Here is a 23,871-nt window from a genome sequence, read left to right on the forward strand (position 1 = left end):
AAATTTAGTTAAGCATACACTACATATGTTGAGACATTAAATATACTGTATTTTCATACAACACAAACAACTGATCTGAAAAGAGTTTGCCATCAGTTTCAGGTGTTTCCTTGAAATGTTTTTTTGGCTATAAGACCTGACAGAAACCTACGTCTAACAAGCAATAATTGGAGTGTGCAGATCATTTGTAAACCACAGAGTGAATTGGTACGAACGATGCACAAATGTTAGCTGGATAGAAAATATAAAGTTCAAATTTCACCTTAAAAATACAGTTATCCAGAAATAAGCAGCATAACTTGGATTGCAAAACAAGTAATGGGTAAAAATCCTCAGGAAGGAAGTATCAACATAATACATACTGACAGAGGAAGAATTGAAGTTGGGAAAATACATCAACACAAATTTAAATATATATTATAAATAGAAAGAGAAACATCATTGAACACAACCAGAAAAATAAAGACCAAACCTGCAAGCATGACTTGGTCTTGAAAAAGTTAGCAGGCTCTTATACAGCTTTCTATTTTTATAATTATAATAATGAAACCTAAAAACGTACAAGATAAGTAAAGCTAACTAACTTGCTTGCAGCCTTAGCTGCAGCGGCCCCGCCATGTCCATCAAATATACAAAAGACTCCAAACTGCATTACAAATGGCTTTAGTTATGGAAACGGAGAATAGAATTTCATGAAAAATAATCAGCCCTAAAAGGATGTTAACAATTTTGCTGGAAAATTAAATCAAACCTGTGAAATCCCACGAAGAGGCCATTCACAGTAGCATACATCTTCCATTGGAAGCTCTCTTCCTCCTTTGCGCATGGTCATTGGATTTGAAGCAACACCAACTCCAAAAGGAACAGAATGGACTGAAATTTTTGAGTCATTATGATCCACTATTTTTACCTGCAACGCATGCAAACGTTTTAGTTATGAAATATAAGATATCAGCTCTAAGGCATTGAAATACAAATCTTATAATGCAAATACAACTCTTTGTTGGTAGCACTAGCAAAAACAATAACTTGAATTTCGTGCAACCTCCAATGGGAGATGGTGTTAAAAATCGAGTAGTGTGGGGCTTATCCTTAATTAGCAACACACACTTGCAGTGTGAAATGTTTTAAGGACCTAGAGAATGGCAATCACGCACACATTAATTTATAACTTCCAATCCCCTAGGGATGGATAAGCCTTGTATAATTCATGAACTAGGATGACTATGAAATAAAGATTGAGAAGTGGCTTATGTATATGAATGTTATATCCAAAACAAAAACTCAATAGTGATATAAAATTTAGAATTTTCTGACACAAAATTGCCGTCTAGATTACATTTGCATTCAAGATTGTCACATATATAAATCTATCCAAATGGCAAACGTGAGCACAAAAGGTTGTCCAATGAACCAAAAGTTAAGCATGAGACTACAGCCATTAACACTTGTTATAAGATATGACTTAAGCAAACAGGTGATTCCTAGTTACAAAAGATAATTCAAGTCCAAAATGAAATTAAAAGACACAAAGTCCTCAACAGGATTTACCACTGAAATGAAAAGCTTAAATTGTAATTAGTGCACATTCCGCTCTTATTGCAACCATCCATGAAAGGATTAAGATTAGCTTTACAATCTGTTTCCCAGTCACATAAAAATTTGAATTCAACTTAAATGTCAGTTGACCTATATTACACTTTATTTTTTGTAACTTAATCCTGCTACATAAATTACTCAAACTTTGACCATGGTCTCTTGAAGTTTTATTTCAAAGCACTGATGGATACTTACTAAAACTTTTGAAGTTAAACCAAGAGTTACGATATCTCCACTAGCAAGCTGCACCGGACTACTCCTCTGTCTTGAATTAGAATCTTGGGAGGAAACTGGTTGGGAATTCAAAAGTGTGCCGTTCAAACTACCCAGATCAACTAACTCCCATTTAGAATTCTGCCAGTAGAGGGTAAGTACAATTGATATATAACAAGAAGGAAGAACAGGAACACTATTCTGATCAAATCAGTATTTAGAAGGAAATCTAAAATAATTGTCATACAGCTGAGCTTACCTTTGAGTTCCAATTTACAAGAGCATGCTTCCCTGAAACCTCAGGATCATTCACCACTAAATCATTTTGAGGTACTCTTCCAATTCGCAAAGAAAGGTTGCACATTCCTTCTGGTTCTTGTGAAATATGAACTCCTGAAGAAGGTCCAGATATAACTTCCAGAGTCAATGTGCTGCCTGCAACTCCAACATAACTAGAACTCAGAATTGAAAATTCAAATAGAACAACTAATTATAAATGGTAAGATCTTTGATTCTACTGTACACTATTTACAAGCTCATATCCTATAGTATCCAATGACAACAGCAGTTAAATGAATAAAATACAGCTCACAAAAACAAAAGGACAAACATTGAGAGGGAATATCCTCCACTTGAGAGACTGGTATGATGTGTTCCTCAGTCAAAACAACAGAAGAATTCAAACGATCTTCATTTGAAACATCAATGCCTCCATCAGCATTCCACCTAGCTACTGTTGCCGACCTTTGACTTTGTCCAGCAGATGAGTCCTCTGGAATTAGGAATTCCGTAACATCGTCAACCTGCCAAGGCAGAAAATTTCCATTTTAATTCAAAATGAAATGCAGCAAACAGAAATAATATGACATCCAAAAAAATGAAATAACGAGACATCCATTCACTCATTTAGAAGGCAGCAAAATCTTCTTGGACAAAGGCAGCAAAATCTCCAAACATATCTACATGTCATAAGACGTGGCAAAAATTGTGTCCAATATACAACATATTAGCCTAAATATGTGATTTATGTGCAGGCTCTAAATTTCATTATAGCATAATATTCATCCCAAGTCAACACTAGTGAATCTAATAGTAAAACTATGTGCAGCTAAGCCAAAAACTGCTAATTTTATTACAATAGGAACAAATATCAGGGTCAAGACTGGCTAAAGGAATTTTCCTCAAGTGACTTATATATCTTGTCGTCATCTGCTTATGTTTTTTCTTGTAAACTACTAGCTAGGATTGCCTGAAAAAGATCCGTCTAGGGAATCTATTCTCCCCTGCCCATACAGTAAATATTCATGACAGAAAATATAAGATGAAAAAGGAAGCAGGAATAAACTTGATGTTACTAATGCCTAATTTAGATTAGGGGCAGCCATACATATTCTATGTTTTTTATCATTTTATAGTTCAAACTCGCAGCCTTAGAGCATGTTGTTATAAATTTTATATAAAATATATGCCTCATTAACAATGAAGGCATTTAAATTTTATTAATTTATTTGCCAATTTCATCTGAAATCTCAACTCAAGTCTAATGTTATGCATTTAGCATCTATAATCTCCATGATGACTATTTTATCAGTTTTATGATATGAATATTTGAAATTTTCTCTATTTTTTTTAAATCTTCCCTATGTTTTACAGTCCTCCAACATCATCCCCTAAGAATGGCCCAAAAGTACCCCGTATCGGAAACACATCCCATCATCCCCTGCCATCCCCCATCCCTGAAACTTGGGGAAGCATAGTTTGGTCATGAAAGTAATCTATCAAACTATGGAAAAACATTCAAACATTAAGGACATGAAAAAATAATAAGAAAAATGAATTTAATGTGAGATTCGTCCATGGACTTCAAGCCTGGAATTTAGTTTTTATCACCAATGTCATGCAAGTTCTACTTTCCAAATATATTTCCACACCTAGCAAAATGTATTGCGCAATTTTTAATAGCCATTTTGCCCTGATTCTGAACTCAAGATCATGCAGATTTGAGACAATGAAGACAATAAATTTTAAACAAGTGGCCACACTACTTTGAGCTAAAAGAATTGGCCAAAATAAGTAGCCCAGCTGACAACTTCACAAAAATTTAAACTGGCTGAAAATATAATAGAGGAGAATTCAAAGTTTAGGTGCAAGTTAATAAAGTTGAACTTGAAGTAGCACACCTACAAGTGCTACTTGATCATAGGGGCAAATGCCCCTTGTTTGTTGCTAGGGTTCCACCAACTCCAATCCCTCCCATGGGTCATTCTCCCTCTTGTGGAAATAACTCTAGACACTACCAAATTTCCCACAAAGAAAACGATGCTAACTTGCACACTTCTCAGCCCCCTACCAAAAAACTACATATAGGCCTATTGACAAGCGGCCTTAGCCCTTCTTCCCCCAACCCCAACCTCCTGTTCCCCGGGATTCTACCTATCCCTAGGCCCATAACTGTTGGCTTGCTAAATGGCCAAATTTTGGCAACTTTACTCCACTTGTGCTAGTTGTTTCACCTACTCATAATGCTCAATCACAAAAGGAAGAAAATGAAAAAGGGTGTGATTTCTAGCTATGAGTTGTGAGAATGCCCCCTATATTTTTTTAAAAGTATGGCACTAAAATCAAAACACAAATTCAAACAATGAACATGAAGAGAGATTCTCACAGTAATCAGCTCATGACATTAAATTTCATTAACAATCAATGAACAAGTTGACAGTCCACTATACATAATAGACATATTAGAATATTTAATTATATTTAGTCTGTTATTTTTAGTTGTTCTAATAATGGTCATTTAGTGTATTTCTTTAGGCTCCTTTTATTAGAAGGCATTGTTGTCATTTTTAGCTTCAATTTGAAGCTTCACTTACACAGTTTTTTTTCCTTTTTAGAACACCATGCAAATTGCTATATATACCTTGTATATTCATGAATAGGATAATGCAATCACCCGGGCATGGTATCCAAGTAGGTCGAATGGCACTTTTTAAAATTTGGCAAATTTTTTAATGAAAAAATTGAGCCTCCTCAAAATGTTTTTCCAGAAATTTTTAATCATTTTTTTATGAAAAAAAGGTCCCTAGGTTTTTAGGAATTTTGTTTGCAGATTTTGTTGAAGATTGCAAAATCTCTTTCCGTTGATGTCGTGCGTTTGCAAATTTGAAGGGTTGCGTGCTTGTGTGTATTTTCGTGGACATCTACCTCTTTACAATTGAAACTAGCTAGATCGGATTCTAGCGTATTAAATTTTAATATTGCCTTTAGCGACTAAAATATAACTCATATTATGATAATTCAATCACCTCTTGTAATTGGGTTGGGCCTCAAATAAGGGTAACTTATATTATACCATGTAATTGGGTTGGGCCCTAATTAAGCTTGTTGGGCAATCAAGGCAATTGTAACTTGTAATTAATTAATTTATATTTGCATTTTGCTGGCAAAATACAAAAAGGTCGACCTAGGATCTCAAGGCTTGTAATTGGTATATAAATAAGGCACTGTGTTGCCTTTCATCATAAACTAAATCAAGTGAATTCCTTTGCTAAGTTCGGCGAGCTAATATTCTACTGAATAATCAGTGAATCAATCATTGAAGGTCTGGACTTTACAATCATCAGTTCTGAGTCTTGTTCGAAAAGCTACATCATTATAATCTGCTCTTATGGTGATCGAAGGTTCAGATCAGTAATTGCAATCAGATAAGTAGGTCCTTTTCTCGTGCCCTAGGTAGGGGAATTTGTAATTGTACTACTGCTGATATTAATAATATATGATCTGAATTTTATTGTTGAATTTTTCTCCATGACGGAGCTTTTCCCAGGGTATCTTTGCATTGTATGTGTACATCTTTCTTATAATCTAAGTTTTGTTAGTTCTGATCACTAAGATTACCATGATATCAGAGCCAAGTTCATACTAATTGTGATCAGATTAATTGTAAATCAATCAGGATAATATGTTGCTATTATTTCAGTCAAGATGGTAACAAGGCTCAAGGTAGATGACAAAATTGAAGGAGCACTGAGTTTCACCTCCTAGAGAGTTTGTGTCCTTGCACTTGAGGAAAATGATCTAATTCAGCTTGTAAAGGACAAGATCAAACTGAACCTAAAAACCAAGAGTTACTTCAGTTCAAGAAGAATGCCATGTAATATCCTGAATGGATATTCCCCCAAATTTATCTAAAAAATAAATTTAATGACACAACAGATAACTCATGCAAATAAAACCAGCAATTATTCATATAAAGTCCCTAAGAAAAATTTGTTGCATTATACAATAGCAATACAATAACCTTTAACACCAAAACCAATCTTAAATACAGTATCACAGTCATATTGGAATCACTAGGAAAGAACCAGTAAGCTCAAGGTGAACTCATTCTCTAATCCACTGCAAAGATGAATAGGGTCTGTGTCCAATCCACCAGAAAAGGCCTGAAGGTTTCCATCCTCAGGTCTGAATAGAAAACTGTAATCTCTCCCAATATTTCTCCAAGAGACTCACAATCCAAAACCAAGATAATAAACCAAGCATAGCTGAAATGAATAAGACTTCCTCTTTTAATGCTCAAACAATGACTCTTCGGCTTCCCTTCCCTGTCTCCTTGTGTTCTTGTCATTTTGTCTCTTATTGACCCTCTCTTATAATATTAAATTGACTTTAATAATTCAGCATTAAGCTCCATCTAATTCACTTTTAAAATATGTTATGCATTTGGCTTAATTTGTTTAAATGTCCCCAATTATAGTCCTCCCTCCTTGAGATCGCTTGCCCTCAAGCAATCATGAGTCCATAACCAATAACAAGGTCCCATATCCATCTGCTAGCATCTTTGTGGCCCATACTGGTAACTCTAAAGTCATGACCTGCCATGTTGTGGTACCAAAAATAAGAATGCGACCCATCTATCATTAAGATCCCTGGGTCCCAAGTCATCCTGAGAGATACTATTGCTCCAGCCTGTTGCGCTACTTTGAACACAACCGAGTCAAGTCTCAAATAATGAAGCAACTCAACATAGCCCACATAATGCATAGTGTCCACCCCGTTAACTTCTACATCCCAAACAATTTGTTTGCAAGATCTTGTGTGTAAAAATAGATGCTCGGTGAACCACCAACCTCTTGAATCAGCCAACTGAACCAGTCGATGCCAAACACATTTCCCGCATGCATGGAAACCAACTCATGAGATCTCAAGATGTCGCTGGCATAACTCAAATCCAAATCAAGAATGTCAACAATGCCACTAATATGCCACTGAACTGGAAAGAAAAGCATCTCGTATGAAGTATATCACAACGTGTGTCGTCCCCACTCATCTACCTGCAACTCGCTAACCCCTGTAGGCCAGGTCCAAACTAAAAATGTTCTAATATTCCAAGTAGGGTAACCACTGATTGCTAAAGAAGGTGTACAATTATAATCACTAGCTAGTAAATGTATAGCTTCCATGCTATGAAGACTCCGTGATAAATCTCTACATAATCTATAGAAACCCTCAATAAACATTAAGGCCAATTCTGAATTTTCAGCATTGCCATGAGTATCATCACTCAAATTATAGTCTCTATCAATGAAATGATCACCATTACAAATTGTTTTCGAAGTAAAATCATTTGGTTCATCTTCTACCTCATGATAAGGTGAAATCATGTAACTGTTGTTGAAAAAATCAGAACTCATGTGTTTGACTTCTTGCTGGTCCCTATGGTCTTCATTAGCAAAATGTGTCTCATCGTGATGTAGAATGGTGGAAACATTGTACTTATTTTCATGCTCACAAATGGTATTTCCCTTCAAGAGTTCAACTGTCTCCATAGTTTTATATTTAATTTCATGTTCCTTGTGAATGGCTGCAATAGGAGTTTGATTTTAGCCTACTTTAAGGAGTAATGTGTCATACATAGCTGAAGACTTAGTCACAAGGTTCGCCAAATTTTTGGCTTTATGTTTGAAATTTGGCAAACCTATAACACATGAAAAACGTTCGCTTAAATTCAGCAGAAAGTTCATATAGCAGTAGTTTGGTTGTCATTATTCTGAAAACACATTTCATCATAGAGTTTTTTCAAATTTTCGACAAAAAAAACTTATAAATGAACCTTTATTTGCAAAAAATATCTTTGTTTTTTTGGAAGGCATTTGCCATCTAAAATCATATGCATCTACAATCTTCGTTGTTGGTCGCTTGCATACACATTGTTATATCATCTGGCCACCTCTACACAACATTGACACAAATATTTCACAACATGAAGATTATTAACAACTTTATTCTTAGAAAGTCCTATATTACCTTCATCATTTGAATGTAACAAATAATAGATGATCCCTTGTTTGCTCCGAGATATAGTATCTCAAATTCAGCATCTACTCTAAACTTTCTATAGCCACCTCCCCGCTAGTCTCCACTCGATTTTTCCAATCCTATGTAATGTTTCAAACCTTTAATTTTCTCACAGTCTCGCACTTGCAAATCTCTGAGAGCAGTTAGTCATGCAAAGTTGGAAGCATGACCAACTTTGGACTCCACCATATATGTAGACATTCAAGGCTTACTAGCAGTGCTTTGATCTCCGTTAAATAATCACTATGAAAATGATCTAGACTCTAAAGGCAGGGGTAACAGTCTTCTGCAATTGAAATCCTGCACACTCCCATTCTCCCTAGCTTCACCCGCTTCATGTTGCTCAATGTAGAAGATTGTTGTGGCCATTACCAAGTGTTGGCAACAATTTTCATTTCATTTTTAGTTTTCAATAATTTATGTTTATATTATATGTATGTTTACCTAAAATATAAAATAATAAGTATATTTATTATATTAGAGTTTTTTGAAAATACATTGGTATGTTTTTTTATTACTATTTATTAATTTATTATTTTTTATTATTTTAAATGAAATAACAATTATGTTTATTTCAAGAATAATTTAAATAATAAATATATTTTTTATTAGAAAAACTTTAGTATTCTAAGTATATTTTACTTATTTTGACAGTAAAATGTTAGTATTTGGTATGTTTAATTGTTATTATTAATTAATTTTTTTTTTTTTTTTTCATTTAAAATTATATAAGGCGAATTTAATCTCGAATTTCTTGGACCTCGCGAACTTCATCTGAACTTTATAGTTGTCGAACTCAAAATCGAACCTTGGGACTTACATTGAAGACAAAGTTCATCTGCCTCTTTTTCCTTGTCTTCGCCAAATTTGATAGCAAATTAACTATTGATTAAGAGCTGCAGGTAATCTGATTTCATCATTTCAAATGCTTTTTTGATTGTTTATAGTAGCATACTAGTGACTCCACGTAAGAAAACTTGTTGTCTCTCATCATTTTGAGTTCCCAAATAAGTTCTTTAATGAATTTGTGAGAGTCAACTACCCTTGATAACACTTGTACAAGCCTTTCTTTCATGACTAGTAACATGTCCATCAAATCTTGCAGCCATAAAGGTTTGTGTTCAAATTCACATAGGGAGAAATGGTTGTCCCGTAACACATTTTCTGATTTATCCTCAACTATTGAAACGATATAATCATCATAGTTAATTGTTTCTATAGCTGATGTCATGTGCTCTTCTGCTATAGATTCATCAAAGGGGTTCACCTCTTCACTAGTTTTGTCAATGGTAATCAACAATTCACCAATGAAGAGCTTAGAATACCTCTCAATACAAGTAAGAGAGTGTTCCGTAATTTCATCCTCTGCTGGTTGGAAGTCAACCTCCAGTTTGTTTTAAGGTTTATTTGTTTCAGCTTGTGAGGCCTCAACCTAACCCATCATAGTAGTTTATTTACGTTTCAAATACTTTATATTTTGAGACCTTGTTATATGTTGGAACTATTTTGGATTGTTTTTCAGACTATTTGATATTATGGGATGCTTTATTTTTACGATGATTATTTATGATGTTAGAACTTATTGATGACGCTTGATGATCGTTTACATTCATGTACTTGGTTGGTTATTTTATTGAGGAGTATGAAATTATGTTTGAATGTAAAGATTAGATGGATCATATGTTTGAAAATCATGAAATGTTGCAAATGGTCATATCATGCTTAGTTGATTTTGCTAGTTTTATAGAAATGGAAAAATATTATTTGAAATTCAATTGAGATATATTTTATGTTTTGATTCAATTACGAATATAAAATTAATTTAGGATTTATATATGCATATTTTATATATCTTGGACTACTGATATGCAGTTTGAGTGTGCAAGAAATATAAACATGGTAAAGTGGAGAACCAAGACTATACCTTTGTATCTACTGAGAATGCCAAGGCTATATCTGATGAATAGATCTTAGCCTCGTTGTTTAGTATTTTACTTTGTGAACGTAATGTGAATGAGTGTGTTAGATTAGATTTTCCACTCATAATGTTAAGTGTATATTTTATAGTATCACTTGGCACTTGTACTGTTATGTGTATAAGTGGCAAGTCAGTTTTAGATATTGGCAAAAGACATTTATTAGAGTCCTAGGGTGTTCGTTTGGTAAAATTAAGTTACCTACATGTTAGTACTATATGTTAGGGCTCTAATTTTGACTTGACTTTAGTTTAAATCACTTTTCTAAACCTTTTAAAATCCCATTTTTCAAATATTACGAAAATTGGAAGAAATCTTACCCAACTTCTCACCTTATCTTCAGTGAGTTGGAGTTCCAATAAAATAGGGAAACTTAGGTGGAGTTAAAGTGATTTTTTATCTTCATGATGGAGAAAAAGGAGTTTAGTTGCTTATTAAAAGGTAATTCGAAAATAGAGTTTTCATTCACCCACTCTCTAGTTTTAGAGACGTTATGCTTTTTGGAGATTTGATCAAGGAAGGATAGAGGGCTCTTCTCAAATCGATTCATTTGCCATAGATTGGAGAAAGGTTGGAGCTTCTGCCATGTTTTAGGAATTAGTATTGTATTGTTTTACTGAATAAAAGTTGTGTAAATTTGGCTACAGATGCATATGTGTATTGTCCATGTTGTATTGTTGGGTGTGAATAAATTTCTATTGTTTTTCTTTTTTTTTCTTTCTCTTTGATTTTGAGAGCATGATATTATAGGTGCGGGAGGACATCACTCACCCTTGGGAGGGAAGAAGTGGCCTTAGGGTGAGGGGGTTAGTTGGGCCTTTCCCTTGAGTGCAGAGTCTCTTCCCTGGAAGGAAGAGGGATATGCATGTGTATGGGATGCATGTGCCAATACAATATTGTTATGCACTTTGGGGGTGATAAGGGAGACATTTTGTGAGAGTTGGTAATTACTTCATATGCCTCGAGAAGACAGATTTGGTCTTATGTATTTGGCTTCTCCTCGGGGTTTTAGGCACACCTTCACCCATTATATTGGTTGCTATGGTAACCTGTTGTGTAAGCTCAAAAAGGGTGTTAAATGTTGTATCGTGTAATTATTGTTTTATGTGGTTGTGCTTGATTGTTACCCGGTTGGTCTTGGTTCTCCAAGCTCGGTGGGTGGTCTCATAGAGACCTAGGTTCGGAGGTGAGCTCTTCATGGTTTTCAGTGTTGTTTTCTACAAGTTTCATATGGATTTGTGTTGAAGAAAAGCTTGAAAGATTTCATTTTCTATTGGAGATATCAAGATCCAAATGTGATTGTAATATTGGAAGAGACATGTCAAGTTGTGAATACATTTCAATTTAAATATTTCCTCGAATATGATTTGATGTATTTGAAAATTTGTAGCAATAATATGTAAATGATTTCATATGGTTTCTTAGAGACCTAGGTTCGGAGGTGAGCTCTTCATGGTTTTCAGTGTTGTTTTCTACAATTTCATATGGATTTGTGTTGAAGAAAAGCTTGAAAGATTTCATTTTCTATTGGAGATATCAAGATCCAAATGTGATTGTAATATTGGAAGAGACATGTCAAGTTGTGAATACATTTCACTTTAAATATTTCCTCGAATATGATTTGATGTATTTGAAAATTTGCAGCAATAATATGTAAATGATTTCATATGGTTTCTTAAAGTGTTGCAAATTTTAATTTTATTATTATTATTGAGTAGTATGTGTGTGTGTGTGTCTTGTTCAATATTTGGGCATGACACGGCCCATTGTTTTTTGAACTCCTCAATTTTCCATTCACAATGTTCGAGCACTTTGTTGACCAGCTTATTAGCGGCTTTAGAAGTAACTTGTTCTTGCCTTGAAATCATTAGCAACATCTGCATAGAAGGCTGATAATGAGTATCGCTCTCATTTATGGTAATAACCATAATAGTTCCCATAACTGCAAAAACATCCATATGGTGCTCTTCCCCAATTGTACCCAACAAATACTAAAACATGGTAGTAATTGAATCATACAACCCTAGGTCAAGTGCAAGATTGCACAATCTGATTTGTACAAATGATTTTAGTATGGCAACCGTTCTTGAGAAATGGCGACTCTATATGTCCTCAAGATTTTGGAAACTATCAACAATTAGCTGAAGTACTTCCTTCATTGTGGCTTCTTCATAAGGCTCTTGAGGTGCTAAATTTCTTGTAATCTCCATCAAACAAGAAGCAGCCAACAACCTTATCTTGCCATCTAAGTGTTTGAACCATTTGTAAGAATTCAATGCAGACACTATGGAAACAAGAGCAATCTGCAATAAATCAGAGGGTGATTGCTCGACTATGCTCAACTATCCTTCCAATTTAATCAAAGTGATGAGCTCAATTTCCCCCGTTTGTGATTCCAACTCCAGCTTGCTACTTGTCTCATAAAGTACTCAGGCCAGACTGTTATTTGATGCCATTTTTAAAATTTGCTATACTGATGCAACTGAAATTCTGCACTTTTGACTATTGCTCTATCTCACAGGAAATTCGTCAAACAGTTCGCACCTAAGATGACTGAGCATTCCAGTTTAAACAGAACTGCAATAGCTCACCATCCAAGGTTATATCATAATGCACACAGATCATATAGTTTATTGATTAAACAGCTGAATCTATTCCACGCAAATTTATTATATTAAAATTGTTAACTTCGCATGGCAATGCTCACCGCGAAGGCCCGAATATATTAAATTTAAGTCTCCTTATTAAGCCCCAGAATTAAATTCTCATCAATTTATTTATTTATTTATTGTTTTTCCACCAAGAATAATCATCAAGTGATATAAGCTTCAACCTTATGCTTTCACAATGTATGGGCCCCCTTATATTAGATCTAAGCTCCTGCACATTTGTTTTTAAAAAAATTCCAAATCTACTCAGCACTTCTAGAAACATTCAGAAAACTTAACCTTTGATTTCCAGCATACAGACCAAAGAAAATAATCTTATTTTTTCAAAATCAGCACACTTCTAATTCTGGAATATTTGTTTCTGATACACTTTTTCTAGAATTTTGTTTATCAAGAAAGTTAAAACCTTATGTAACTTTTCCGATGAAGCCTCCAACTATACCGTATAGAACATGTTCGATACTCTGATACCACTGTAGTATCCCGAATGGATATTCTCCCAAATTTATCTTAAAAACAAATTTGAGAACACACAACAGATAACTCATGCAAATAAAATCAGCACCATACATCAGCAAATATTCATATAAAGTTCCTCAACAAATGATCTTGCATTATACAACAATACAATAACCTTTTAACACCAAAACCAATCTTAAATGCAGTATTACAGTCATATTGGAATCACTGGGAAAGAACCTGTAAACTCAGCATGAACTCTGTCTCGAATCCACTACAAAGATGAATTGGATCTGCATCCAGTCCACCAGAAATGACCTGAAGGTTTCCATCCTCCATTCTGAATAGAAAGTTGTAAGCTCTACCAATGTTTCTCCAAGAGAAACTCAAAATCCAAAACCAAAATAATAAACCAAGCATAGCTGAAATGAATTTGACTTCCTCTTTTAATGCTCAAACAGTGACTCTTCGGCTTTCCTTCCCTATCTCCTTGTTTTCTTGCCACTTTGTCTCTTATTGACCCTCAAAAATAATATTGAATTGACTTTAATAATTATGCATTAAGCTCCATTTAATTAACTTTTAAAACATGTTATGCATTTGACTTAACTTTTTATAATGTCCCAAATTGGGGACATTACATGCCATCAAAGCCAAGAAGATTCTAATTGACTCTATGATAATTGATTCTATGAAAGACCATCTTGCTCCTATCATCTACAAGATGTCTTCAGCCAGTGCAATGATCAAACAGCTAGAAGGAATGTATGAGATCAACAACATAAGCAAGGCACTTGCATTAAGGCAACAACTGCTCCAAGTCAAGATGGCAAAGGGAGAACCAGTCATGGCATTCTTCATGAAGATTTCAGAATTAAAAGATCAGCTCAGTGCCATTGGTAGCAAAGTTGTGGACAAAGACATCACTGTGCTTGCATTAAATGGTCTTTCTCACTCTTGGGAGTCGTTCATACAAAGCATAAGAGGGAGAGCTGAATTCCCCACATTTGATCATCTTTGAGCTGACTGCATTCAAGAGCAATCACACCTGACTGCAAGAGGAATAATCAAGAGCTCTCGTGGAGAAGAAAATCACGTTCTTGCTGCCATAATGTATAATGTCTTAGCACTCTTACCAAAGGTAGGACATTTGGCATCATGTAATCCACACAGGTTGTCCACGATCAGTTGTAGAACCTTCTTTAATATGCCATCCTTATAGGGTGCAATAGGAGTTGTTATTCTTATCGTTTCACTGAGACAAGAAGCAACTATTAGTCTCAGACCTTCACGCACATGTCCCAAAAACCTATGTTGGACCAAAGCGAGCATTGAAGGCTGCAAGGCCTGGTTTAAAAGACTCCAATCTAACTAGTACTCTTGAGAAAAACATATCCAATTCTTGAAACTTAGAAAGAAGAACAGCCCCATACGTGACAGGAAACAGTCATGCATGGCACAAAGTACTGCAGAAGCTAAATATATTGCAGCTTGTATGGCAGCTTGAGAAGCAATGTGGCTTGGAAAACTTCTTAAAAGATTGTTTGATCAGACTTTGGAACCAACTGTGATTCATTGTGATAATCAAAATTGTGTGAAGCATTTTGTTAATCCAATATTTCATGATAGAACAAAACATGTGGAGATCAAATATCATTACTTAAGAGATATGATGCAAAGGAAAGCAATTCAACTCAAGTATATTTGCATTGATGAGTAGACAGTTAACATTCTCACCAAGCCACTTTCTAGAGTGAAGTTTACATATTTTTGTGATAAGCTTGGTATGGTGGAGAATGTTGCTCTTGTTGAGAGAGAGCCTCAACATCAATGATTCTTGCTACTTGCTATAAAGCATATTTCTCTCAGACGGATAAATGTGTCAAGTGAAAACCCTTGTTATGATTTCTATGAGAGGGAGTACTGTGAGTGAAAGCCATTGTAATGCATATTTCTCTGGGACGAAGAAATTAGACATGAAGGCCCCTATTTACCTCTGGGACGAAGGTATTACTCTTTCCACTACCATAGTAGATGTCATGTTGAGATGCTCCATAACAACATCACATTGAGTGACTCGATGATGAGTACTTGTGCACATATTAATCTTTCACAAATGGAAGTAGCCATGGTGAGCATCCTATTGAGTGACTCCATGACACTATCACATTGAGAGACTATGTGATTAGTTTTGGTTTTTTCACAAATGGTTGTAGCCATTGTGAGTGTCATGTTGAGAGATTCCATGACATAATACTTGGAAAGATATCTTCTTTGCTGAGAGGAGAGTGTTGAAGATGCATAGCTTCAGAAGTTATCTTTCATACCTGTGTATTATCTCTACCTGATATCATCATCTTCCAAACTACATATGGTCTTTCATGTGCTCATCATTAAGAAAGGCTTTGCACTTACAATTCAATTCATATATAATATAATGGGACATTGTACATTAGGTAAAATCTCAATTTCATTGAAGGGCCTTAATTTCTTGAGTAACAGAAACTACTGATCAATCATATCATTACATGGTTGTTGTCATGCGAAGAGCCACATGATTGTGAGGTTGATGGAGTTTTTTTTAACATTGAATAGGATAATTCATTGACCCATTGAAGAGCCACCGGTGTGTAGTGACAGGCAGAGACGTAACATCATAGTCAGCACACAAAGTACCATTGCTTTGGAAATGACAGATGGAACAAGTTGTATTTGTCTTTTATTTGGTAGTCGACGCTATTCGGTGCAACGGTTGAAGCTGTAGCCACTTAATGATTCATTATGTATTGGTAACTTCCTCAAGTATTCCTAGTATCATTTGTTAGAGTATTTTCGTGTGAAAGGGTTGGGTTGCAAGATGAATATGATTGTTTAGTATATGACATTTATAGCTGATTAAGTTTTAATGTGTATCGGGGAGTATTTATTTTATAGTCACAATTTGCGAGTATGGTGAAGTACTTTATATAGTTTCAATATGAGAGCATTGTAATATTTAGACTATCTTCATTCTTAAATATTTTGGGTGTAGTTGGATTTTTCCCTCAAGAAGGAATGTTTTCCTAGGGTAATCTTTATGGCTTTGAACTATTTTTGTGATCTGATGTCTTTCTATATTTCCAATTTAAAATCTAACATCAGCCAAGTCCGAGTCTAGAGGCAAAAATAGTTGGGAAAGCCGACTAGGCTCTGTACTTGTAGAGTCTTGTAACTATGATACAAAGTTTTGCTCAAAATCTCTCACAAATCCATTTGTATGAACACATATATAAACTCATAAGATGAGTGTCAAAAGAGATGATAGCAGCATTCTTTTCACTTTTTGATCCATAACCTCCCATAATATGTCTCTCACGTCACCTTGAATTCCAAACAACCCAAGCAGTTGATCCTAGGCATAAACACTCACCCCCAAGTGGCTCCATCAAGTTGAGTACCACCAACCTCTAGGTTACAATAACACTCCTATCGTTGTGGTGAATCAACAAGGTCGCAGTAGTACGCATATCCTTGTGGTGAATCAACAAGGTCATCCATCATGCTATATTGATTCCCTCCACCCAGATCAATGAAGCAAACCATCATAAGGAACACTTTCTTCCCCGAAATTGTCAATATGCATCTCAAAAAGAAGATCATGGAATGCTAACTCTACAACCATGTCAAAAAGGGGATAACCAAAATCTGAAAAACATTTATACATTGTTATTGTGATTTTGTTTTGAGCAGAGGATCAGATATATGCTGCATCATTTTACATGTAGCAATACAAAATCCCTCCTTTGACATTCCTCTCAGTAGCACCATTCTATTCTAATTCTGAAATTTCAGCTCCATAGATTTTAAGTTCAGCATGAACACAACTAGAGAACAAAGTCATTGCATACCAAGAATATTTGTGCTTATGTATTCACAACATAAAAATCATCACTGACTTCATAGCAGTTCAATAGAAGTCCCAATAGTGGAATCTTCCTGATGCAACACATAGTGTCCATTTGCAACCATAACTCTGAAACCTCCAAATTTCTTAGTCTTGACCCATTTTGAGCCACAATGTCTTCATCAATGACATTATTAGTAACTCCTATCTCAATAGGAGCAACAATTTGCTGCCTTTTAAAGATACCGTTAACCCCGAATAAATCGTTTCATTTAAGCCTAAAGCGTCCAACAAGCAAGCCTCCACGTCCTTTTCTTCCCTAGACTCTTCTATCGATATCATATCCCCAACAAAGATAGCAGGTCTATACCATTGAGATTTAACCATAACTGACGAAGACGAAACGGAAAGAAGTGGCAACCAATTACTTTGAAGCCTTCAAACACTATCGACTCAATTAGTGTTTGATATATCTAATGCCAATGGATTCTAAGATGTATCCCTTTTAATGGTCAAGAGGCATGATTAAAGCTGAGAATTGTCTGTGAACTAATTGCCTCAGCCAGTACATTTGGAGAGATTCAAACAAATCTAAAATGGTGCCCAAAAGAGTATTATTAACATTGCACAAAACTGAAACTAAATAAAGATAAATTGTTATGAATGGTCAAGCAGCGTATGTAAGGTCATGTCCCTTGGGCAAGACAGGGGTATAAGAGGAAGACGCCTGCATTTGAAAGGGGACATGATGAAAGAAGATTGACCATTCAATCTGATTGAAGATTGCCAAAACTTGCACTTGTTTATTGGTTTACTACTGTGGCATTGAATATGATGCATTACATGATGAATTGATTAATTTGGTATATGTCTTCATTTGATAAATCTAGGTATTCCATTGCCTCAAATATATACATAATTAGTAATGCAGTACGCACATATAATGATGATTCCATTAAAACCTACATCCCTTAAGCTGTCCCATTACAAGGTGGGGATATGGTAAATGCATAAGGTCCATATGAGTAGTGATGACCCAAAAGGGACTGAATGGCTGAATGGCAAGTGTCATTCCGTGCTCCTGGGCTTGATGGACAGGCTCAAGGCACCTTGTGTGAAAACCCATGGTACTTAATGATGCAGATGGATTATTAAGTTAGATCTTAAGAGAATTTGACTTGTTTATTTATGAATTATAGTGATGTTTAGGACTCTTTTCATCAACATTGTGGAAGTACATATATTTCTTCATCTCTTATAATAATGACTGACCTTGTTGCAGGCTCTACTTCTGTATATAAATTGGCAATCTGCATTCTTAAACATAATCTATACCTTATTTGGAAATTCTACAGCAAATTAGAGTAAAGTCCTAGTAGGGAACATTGCAATTAATTCCTCTTCTTCACTTTCCTCTATTTTAGGTTGATGCTCTGAATTTTGGGATTCAGATTTATTAGCTGAATATGTCGGCAATAGTCATTTTTTCCTTTTACCAAATACTTATGTCATGGGGCCAATAAGTCCTTGCATTCAAAGAAATATTTTTCTTTCTTCACACCTTTTTTGAAATCATCTACCACCTTCTTCGAGGAGGTCCATTTGGGCTGAAGTTTTTCTTTGTTATAATGCTTCCTACCTTTTTCATCTTGGAAGGGTCATGAAAGAGGCTTTATTGTTTTATTTTAATTTTTTTTTTGCGGGGGAAGGCAGCAAGCTCCATACTCCTAACCTTACTCATAACCTCTTTCAAGCTCAGTGGACCAATAGCCTTATCACATCCTCTAATAAACTCCATTGGTCTGGCAACAATAAGGACTACCAAACACCTCTCCGATATTAGGAATCATGACAGATAACCCCTGAAACTGTGAAATGTATGCATCCATATTACTGGGTTGCTTCAACTCTGCTAGCTCTCTGAAATGAAAACGTATATCCTTCTTGTCAAAACTCTTGATGAATTTGTTGGTGAGCTCATTGTATTTGGTAATTAGATTGTGTCAATATTGAACAAACCATGGTACCATCACTTGTGTAATGTCTCGTTCCATGTATACAATGGGACCATTTAGATTATTTTAATCCTATAGGTTAAAGTCTAATAATGGTGGAAAGATATAAATTAATTATTTTAGTATTATCCAATAAAGTGTATTTTATGGGTATTGTTATTTGATTAATTTAACAAAGCTACAGAAAGTGACTACAATGAAATATAGCCATGGAAATATTAAAGTCGCTTTATTATCTAGACTTAATGAGTTAATTTAAGTGAGAACTTTAGAAGGGTTTTTGAGAATGTTCCCTGGGTTGTTTAAGAGAACATTGTGGAGCTCATTTCCACTAAGCTTGGTTAATTTCTTCTATTTAGATTTTGGAGAGCTCCTTGAGGAACAAAAACACTAGAGCAGAAACCTAAAAGGTATATTAGTTTCAGTACTGCAAGATTCTACCTTGGTTGAGGATGAGATCACTTATAAATTTCTTGCCTGGGATTCAACTATTGAAATATTTGAAAATTTTGTGAAGTCTTTGTTGAAGACAAATTTCTATCATAGTGAATAAATTAGACATCAAGAAGAAAGGTGTTCAATAAGTTTCATATTTGTGTAGGTATCGATTGCATTGGGCGACTGCAATGGTATTTGTACTTAGGCACAAGGCTTTGCTAAGTCAAGGCTTTCTAGTATGCCCCAATTTTGGCATCTTAACTCTAATGTGCTAAGTGTGAATACTTCCCCAACTCTAGGCGCAGGACTAGACATTGATGGTAGGTGACTATACATGAGTAGATACTAGGTGTAAAGGGTAGTCAAGAGACAACTCAAACATCATCAATTGTCCCCTCTGAAAGTTGTTGTTGTCCTTGTGTTTTCTGTTGTTTTCCAAATTATGGGGACATTTAGGGCATGTTCCAACATTGAAGATCAATGGGGTTGAAAGCAAACAAAAGATGAGCACAATGCATGAAGATGAAAATAAAAAGATGCCTTTGCATCACGAAATTTCACACAGCATATTGTGCTCCAGTAGGTAACACTACAAGTGATGATAGTGACCACATTGGTCCACGGTTTGCTAGTGTATTGTGAACCAATAGTAAACACCAAAGGTGATGACTATGACCACATTGGTCCACATTTTGCATAGTATAATCATGTGATGGTGATCAGCAAACCAAACCTCTCGACTTGGTTGATGGTAAAGGTAGCTTTTGGTTTACTCTCCCAATGGAAGGCCTGAGAGAACAAGTTGCACAAGTACAATAAAGATGGTGTGCTTAACATGTATATAAAGATGTGCAAGTGATCTAGCAACAAATATTGGCTCTCCTACAACATTATGGTAAGTCATCTTCTACATTGGTTTTGCATCTTGGGCTTGTGAATGGTATATCTACTAGGAAACAAAGCAAAAGATGATTACGGGGCAAATGTGACTTCTGCACAATAATTTGATTCCTTTCAAAGGGTCCCAACTCAAATGAGACCCTCCATATTATAAGAGAAGACATCTTCTCCAACAATGCAAAAATGGAATACCTCATTTGTGAGACATGTGGTATAAGGAGGATTATGGCACCTTGGGCCTTCTTCTAAGATGAAGAATCCTGTTGTGCAAAACTGGTATGTAGAAATATGCACGAGAAAAGCGATTGGCATCACTCAACCGAATTAGCAAAGTAGCAAGTCAATGACAAGGACAACATTGTTAGACAACTCAAAATTAAGACATCAATTGGTGAGTAATCAATCGAATTTGAGCACAATAAGGAACAACAATATTACAAGAAGCCTTAAACACAAAGGAAGTTTACAACAAGGACAAGTGCAAGATGGTAAAGATTGAGGACTAGTAAATTGATCCATAGTTTTTACACATAAAGGAGTTCAAGACAATCTTACCCAAAAGTTACTATGCGATGAAAAGAAATCCTAACTACCTTTATTAGATGAAAATCAAGTTGCACAGAGGCTTGAGAACAAGATAGAGAACACCTTATATATGAAACCAAATCTCTACACAAAAGTAAGGGAATAGATCAACAAGATGTTGATTGCAAGAGTCATCTTCTCCATACAAGAGTCTAATTTGGTAAAAGTTGTGAAGTTTTCACACAATCCCCCCATTGCAAATGGGGACCCCCTCTTTTGTTTTTTGCTTGGATTGTCGTAGTAGTTCAATTATAAAGATTTGGCATTAGGCTTAAGTGTGAATGGATGGGTTTGAATTTAGGTTGGAATGATGGGGGTTTTGACTAAGTCTAGGAGATGGAACAAAATTGGTAGTGACACTAAAAGAGGAGCTAAATTCGGCTAAGTATAAAAGCCATCTTGAGCTGAGACATATTTCACTACCCATGTAATTTTTGTTTCATCTTGAGCTAAGACATATTTCACTGCCCACGTAAATGTTGTCCCATCTTGAGCTAAGACATATTTTGCTACCAATGTATATGTTGTCTCAGCTGGGACTTGACTTTCTACCTATGTTAATTTCATCGTATCTTAGAGACAAGCCTTTTCCCTTGCCTCTAATTTTGTCTGATCTCGAGTTGAGCTTCCTTTTTCTACCTATGAAATGTGTCTGATCTCAAGGCAAGTGTAGGAAAGCCTTTGAATTTCAACCCAATCTTAGAGCATTGATCTTTGAACGTTAAATTGGGAAGTTGAGCCTAGAATTTTGTTACAAATTCATGTGGCATTTTTCTTTAATGACATTGGGCCCAAAATTTGAGTCAAGACAAACTTGGTAAATAATATATGGGCATGGAGGGATAAAAATTCAAATTTAGGAAGGCAAAAGCCTACAACACAACAGTAACTTGTGAGCCTCTTAAGTGGGAGGTCTTAGGTTTGAATTCGCTCGAGTGTGAAACATAAAAAAAATTAATTGTAACATATATTACTAACTACTCTAGGCTTCAATTGTTTACCAATCTAAAAAAAAAAATTCAATTTAGGATTCAATACTTATAATGGCATCAATTGGGATAGAAATTAATTTCAAATTGAGGTAAGACCCATTTTGTAAAATAAAATAAAATAAAGAAATTTTAATTCTAAAATATTAAAAATTTGAGGGAGAAATTTTTTTTTAAATTGGTTTTGAATTGATATGAGATTTAAATTTACCTCAATTTTACAAAATATGAATTGATTTTTAAAATGAGTTGATTAATTCATCCATTATTGCATTGAATTTATCCAAATAGCACTGATTTTAACATATGGGAAATAAAAATTAGTGGAAATACATCATAAATGGTAATAAATTATATATTTTCCAATCAAATTTACATTACCCCATTAAATTATTTTTTATTGAAAATTAAAATGGAAAGTTTGTGATGATTTTCTAAATCTTAATGCAATTATCATTTCAAAATTTGTAATAATTTACTAGTGGTTATTCACCTTGCAGGATAAGGAACACATTTCCCAAAGTGATGAGGTGGTGTTGTCTACAATGGGTTCTCTTCTCATTGGTCGACGTGTCATTGATCTTTATCAAGTTGTTATGGATTTGAATTTTCTCATTGGCCCATGAAAGTAGTGTAATTTTTTCATTGGCCCACAAGGTGGTGCTTAATTGTAATTGGGTGAGCATTTAATGCTTGTAGTGGGTGGTTATGAATCCTTAAATAGGGCTTATGTGGATTAATCTTGGCCCTTGATTTCAAATCAATCTTGGTTGTATGTCACATTTAAGCTCCCTATATAAGGATTGCTCCCCTCATTTGTAAAAGAGAGGTTGGAAAATAGTTGCTAATATAATGCCAAATTTGCTCTACTTTTCATTGCGGTGCCTTGCATAGAGAATTGTTCTGATCAAGTTTGCATTATTGCATGGTGATATCCATATTTTATTACGAGAAGTAAATGTTAAAATACTTGCTTGTTATTAACAATGATCGATGAATGATTATATACAAAAGAATAAGCAATGTTTCCTTTAGGAAATGATCATCAAGAATAGGAACATTCTATTCTAACTAATAGCTAACTAAATATTAAAAACACTCTAATATTTACAATAGATTACAAATAGATAATGATTAAATAATAATAGATAATACTACAAGCTATCTATTATCGTAATACCCTCCCTTAATGGTTAATCCATCCACGACACCAAGTTGTCCTCTGAATTTGACAAACTTATCAAGACCAAGAGGCTTGGTGAGAATGTTTGCTGATCCATTGTAGGAACATACTGCAAGTCTATAGTCCCGTCTTCAACCAGCTATCGTATGTAGTGACAGTGAACATCCACATGCTTGTTTTGTTCATAAAAGACTAGATTGTGTGCTAATTTGATAATGCCTTTGTTATCAACAAACAAAATGATCAGTTTTGTTGGTGACATCTGCATATACTCAAGCATCTAACGAATCCAAACAGCTTCATAACCTGCCTTAACTGTCACTTTGTATTCAACCTCTATAGAGGAGAGAGGAATGGCTTGTTGCTTCTTATTGGTCCATGTGACAACACTGGATCCCAAACTGAACATATATCCAAAAGTTGACTTTTTATAATCAATAGAACCTGTCCAGTCTAAATTTGTGAACCCACTAGGTCTAGGATTAGAACTCCGAGAGTACAGAAGTCCATAATCTCTAGTGCCCTTCACATAACAAAGCACACACTTTGCTACCATCCAATGATTGGCCTTAGGAGCAGTCATAAAACTTAAGATGTAGCTGACG

General features: G+C 35.0%; 1 protein-coding gene across 1 annotated transcript in view; it reads right to left on the reverse strand.

Annotated features, from left to right (window-relative positions):
* KAPP (kinase associated protein phosphatase) overlaps nucleotides 1–23,871 on the reverse strand; it is a 162,180-nt gene that overhangs the window by 126,726 nt on the left and 11,583 nt on the right. The window contains exons 2-6 of the mRNA XM_089831382.1: nucleotides 2,423–2,615; nucleotides 2,072–2,247; nucleotides 1,795–1,953; nucleotides 752–910; nucleotides 585–646 (exon numbers count right to left, since the gene is read on the reverse strand). Of these exons, the coding sequence (XP_089687508.1) occupies nucleotides 585–646; nucleotides 752–910; nucleotides 1,795–1,953; nucleotides 2,072–2,247; nucleotides 2,423–2,615 (749 nt within the window). The remainder of the gene's footprint in view (nucleotides 1–584; nucleotides 647–751; nucleotides 911–1,794; nucleotides 1,954–2,071; nucleotides 2,248–2,422; nucleotides 2,616–23,871) is intronic.

This window comes from Cupressus sempervirens, chromosome 5, assembly GCF_028749045.1.
Source record: "Cupressus sempervirens isolate cs-2001-9-10 chromosome 5, ASM2874904v1, whole genome shotgun sequence".
Taxonomy (NCBI): Eukaryota; Viridiplantae; Streptophyta; class Pinopsida; order Cupressales; family Cupressaceae; genus Cupressus; species Cupressus sempervirens.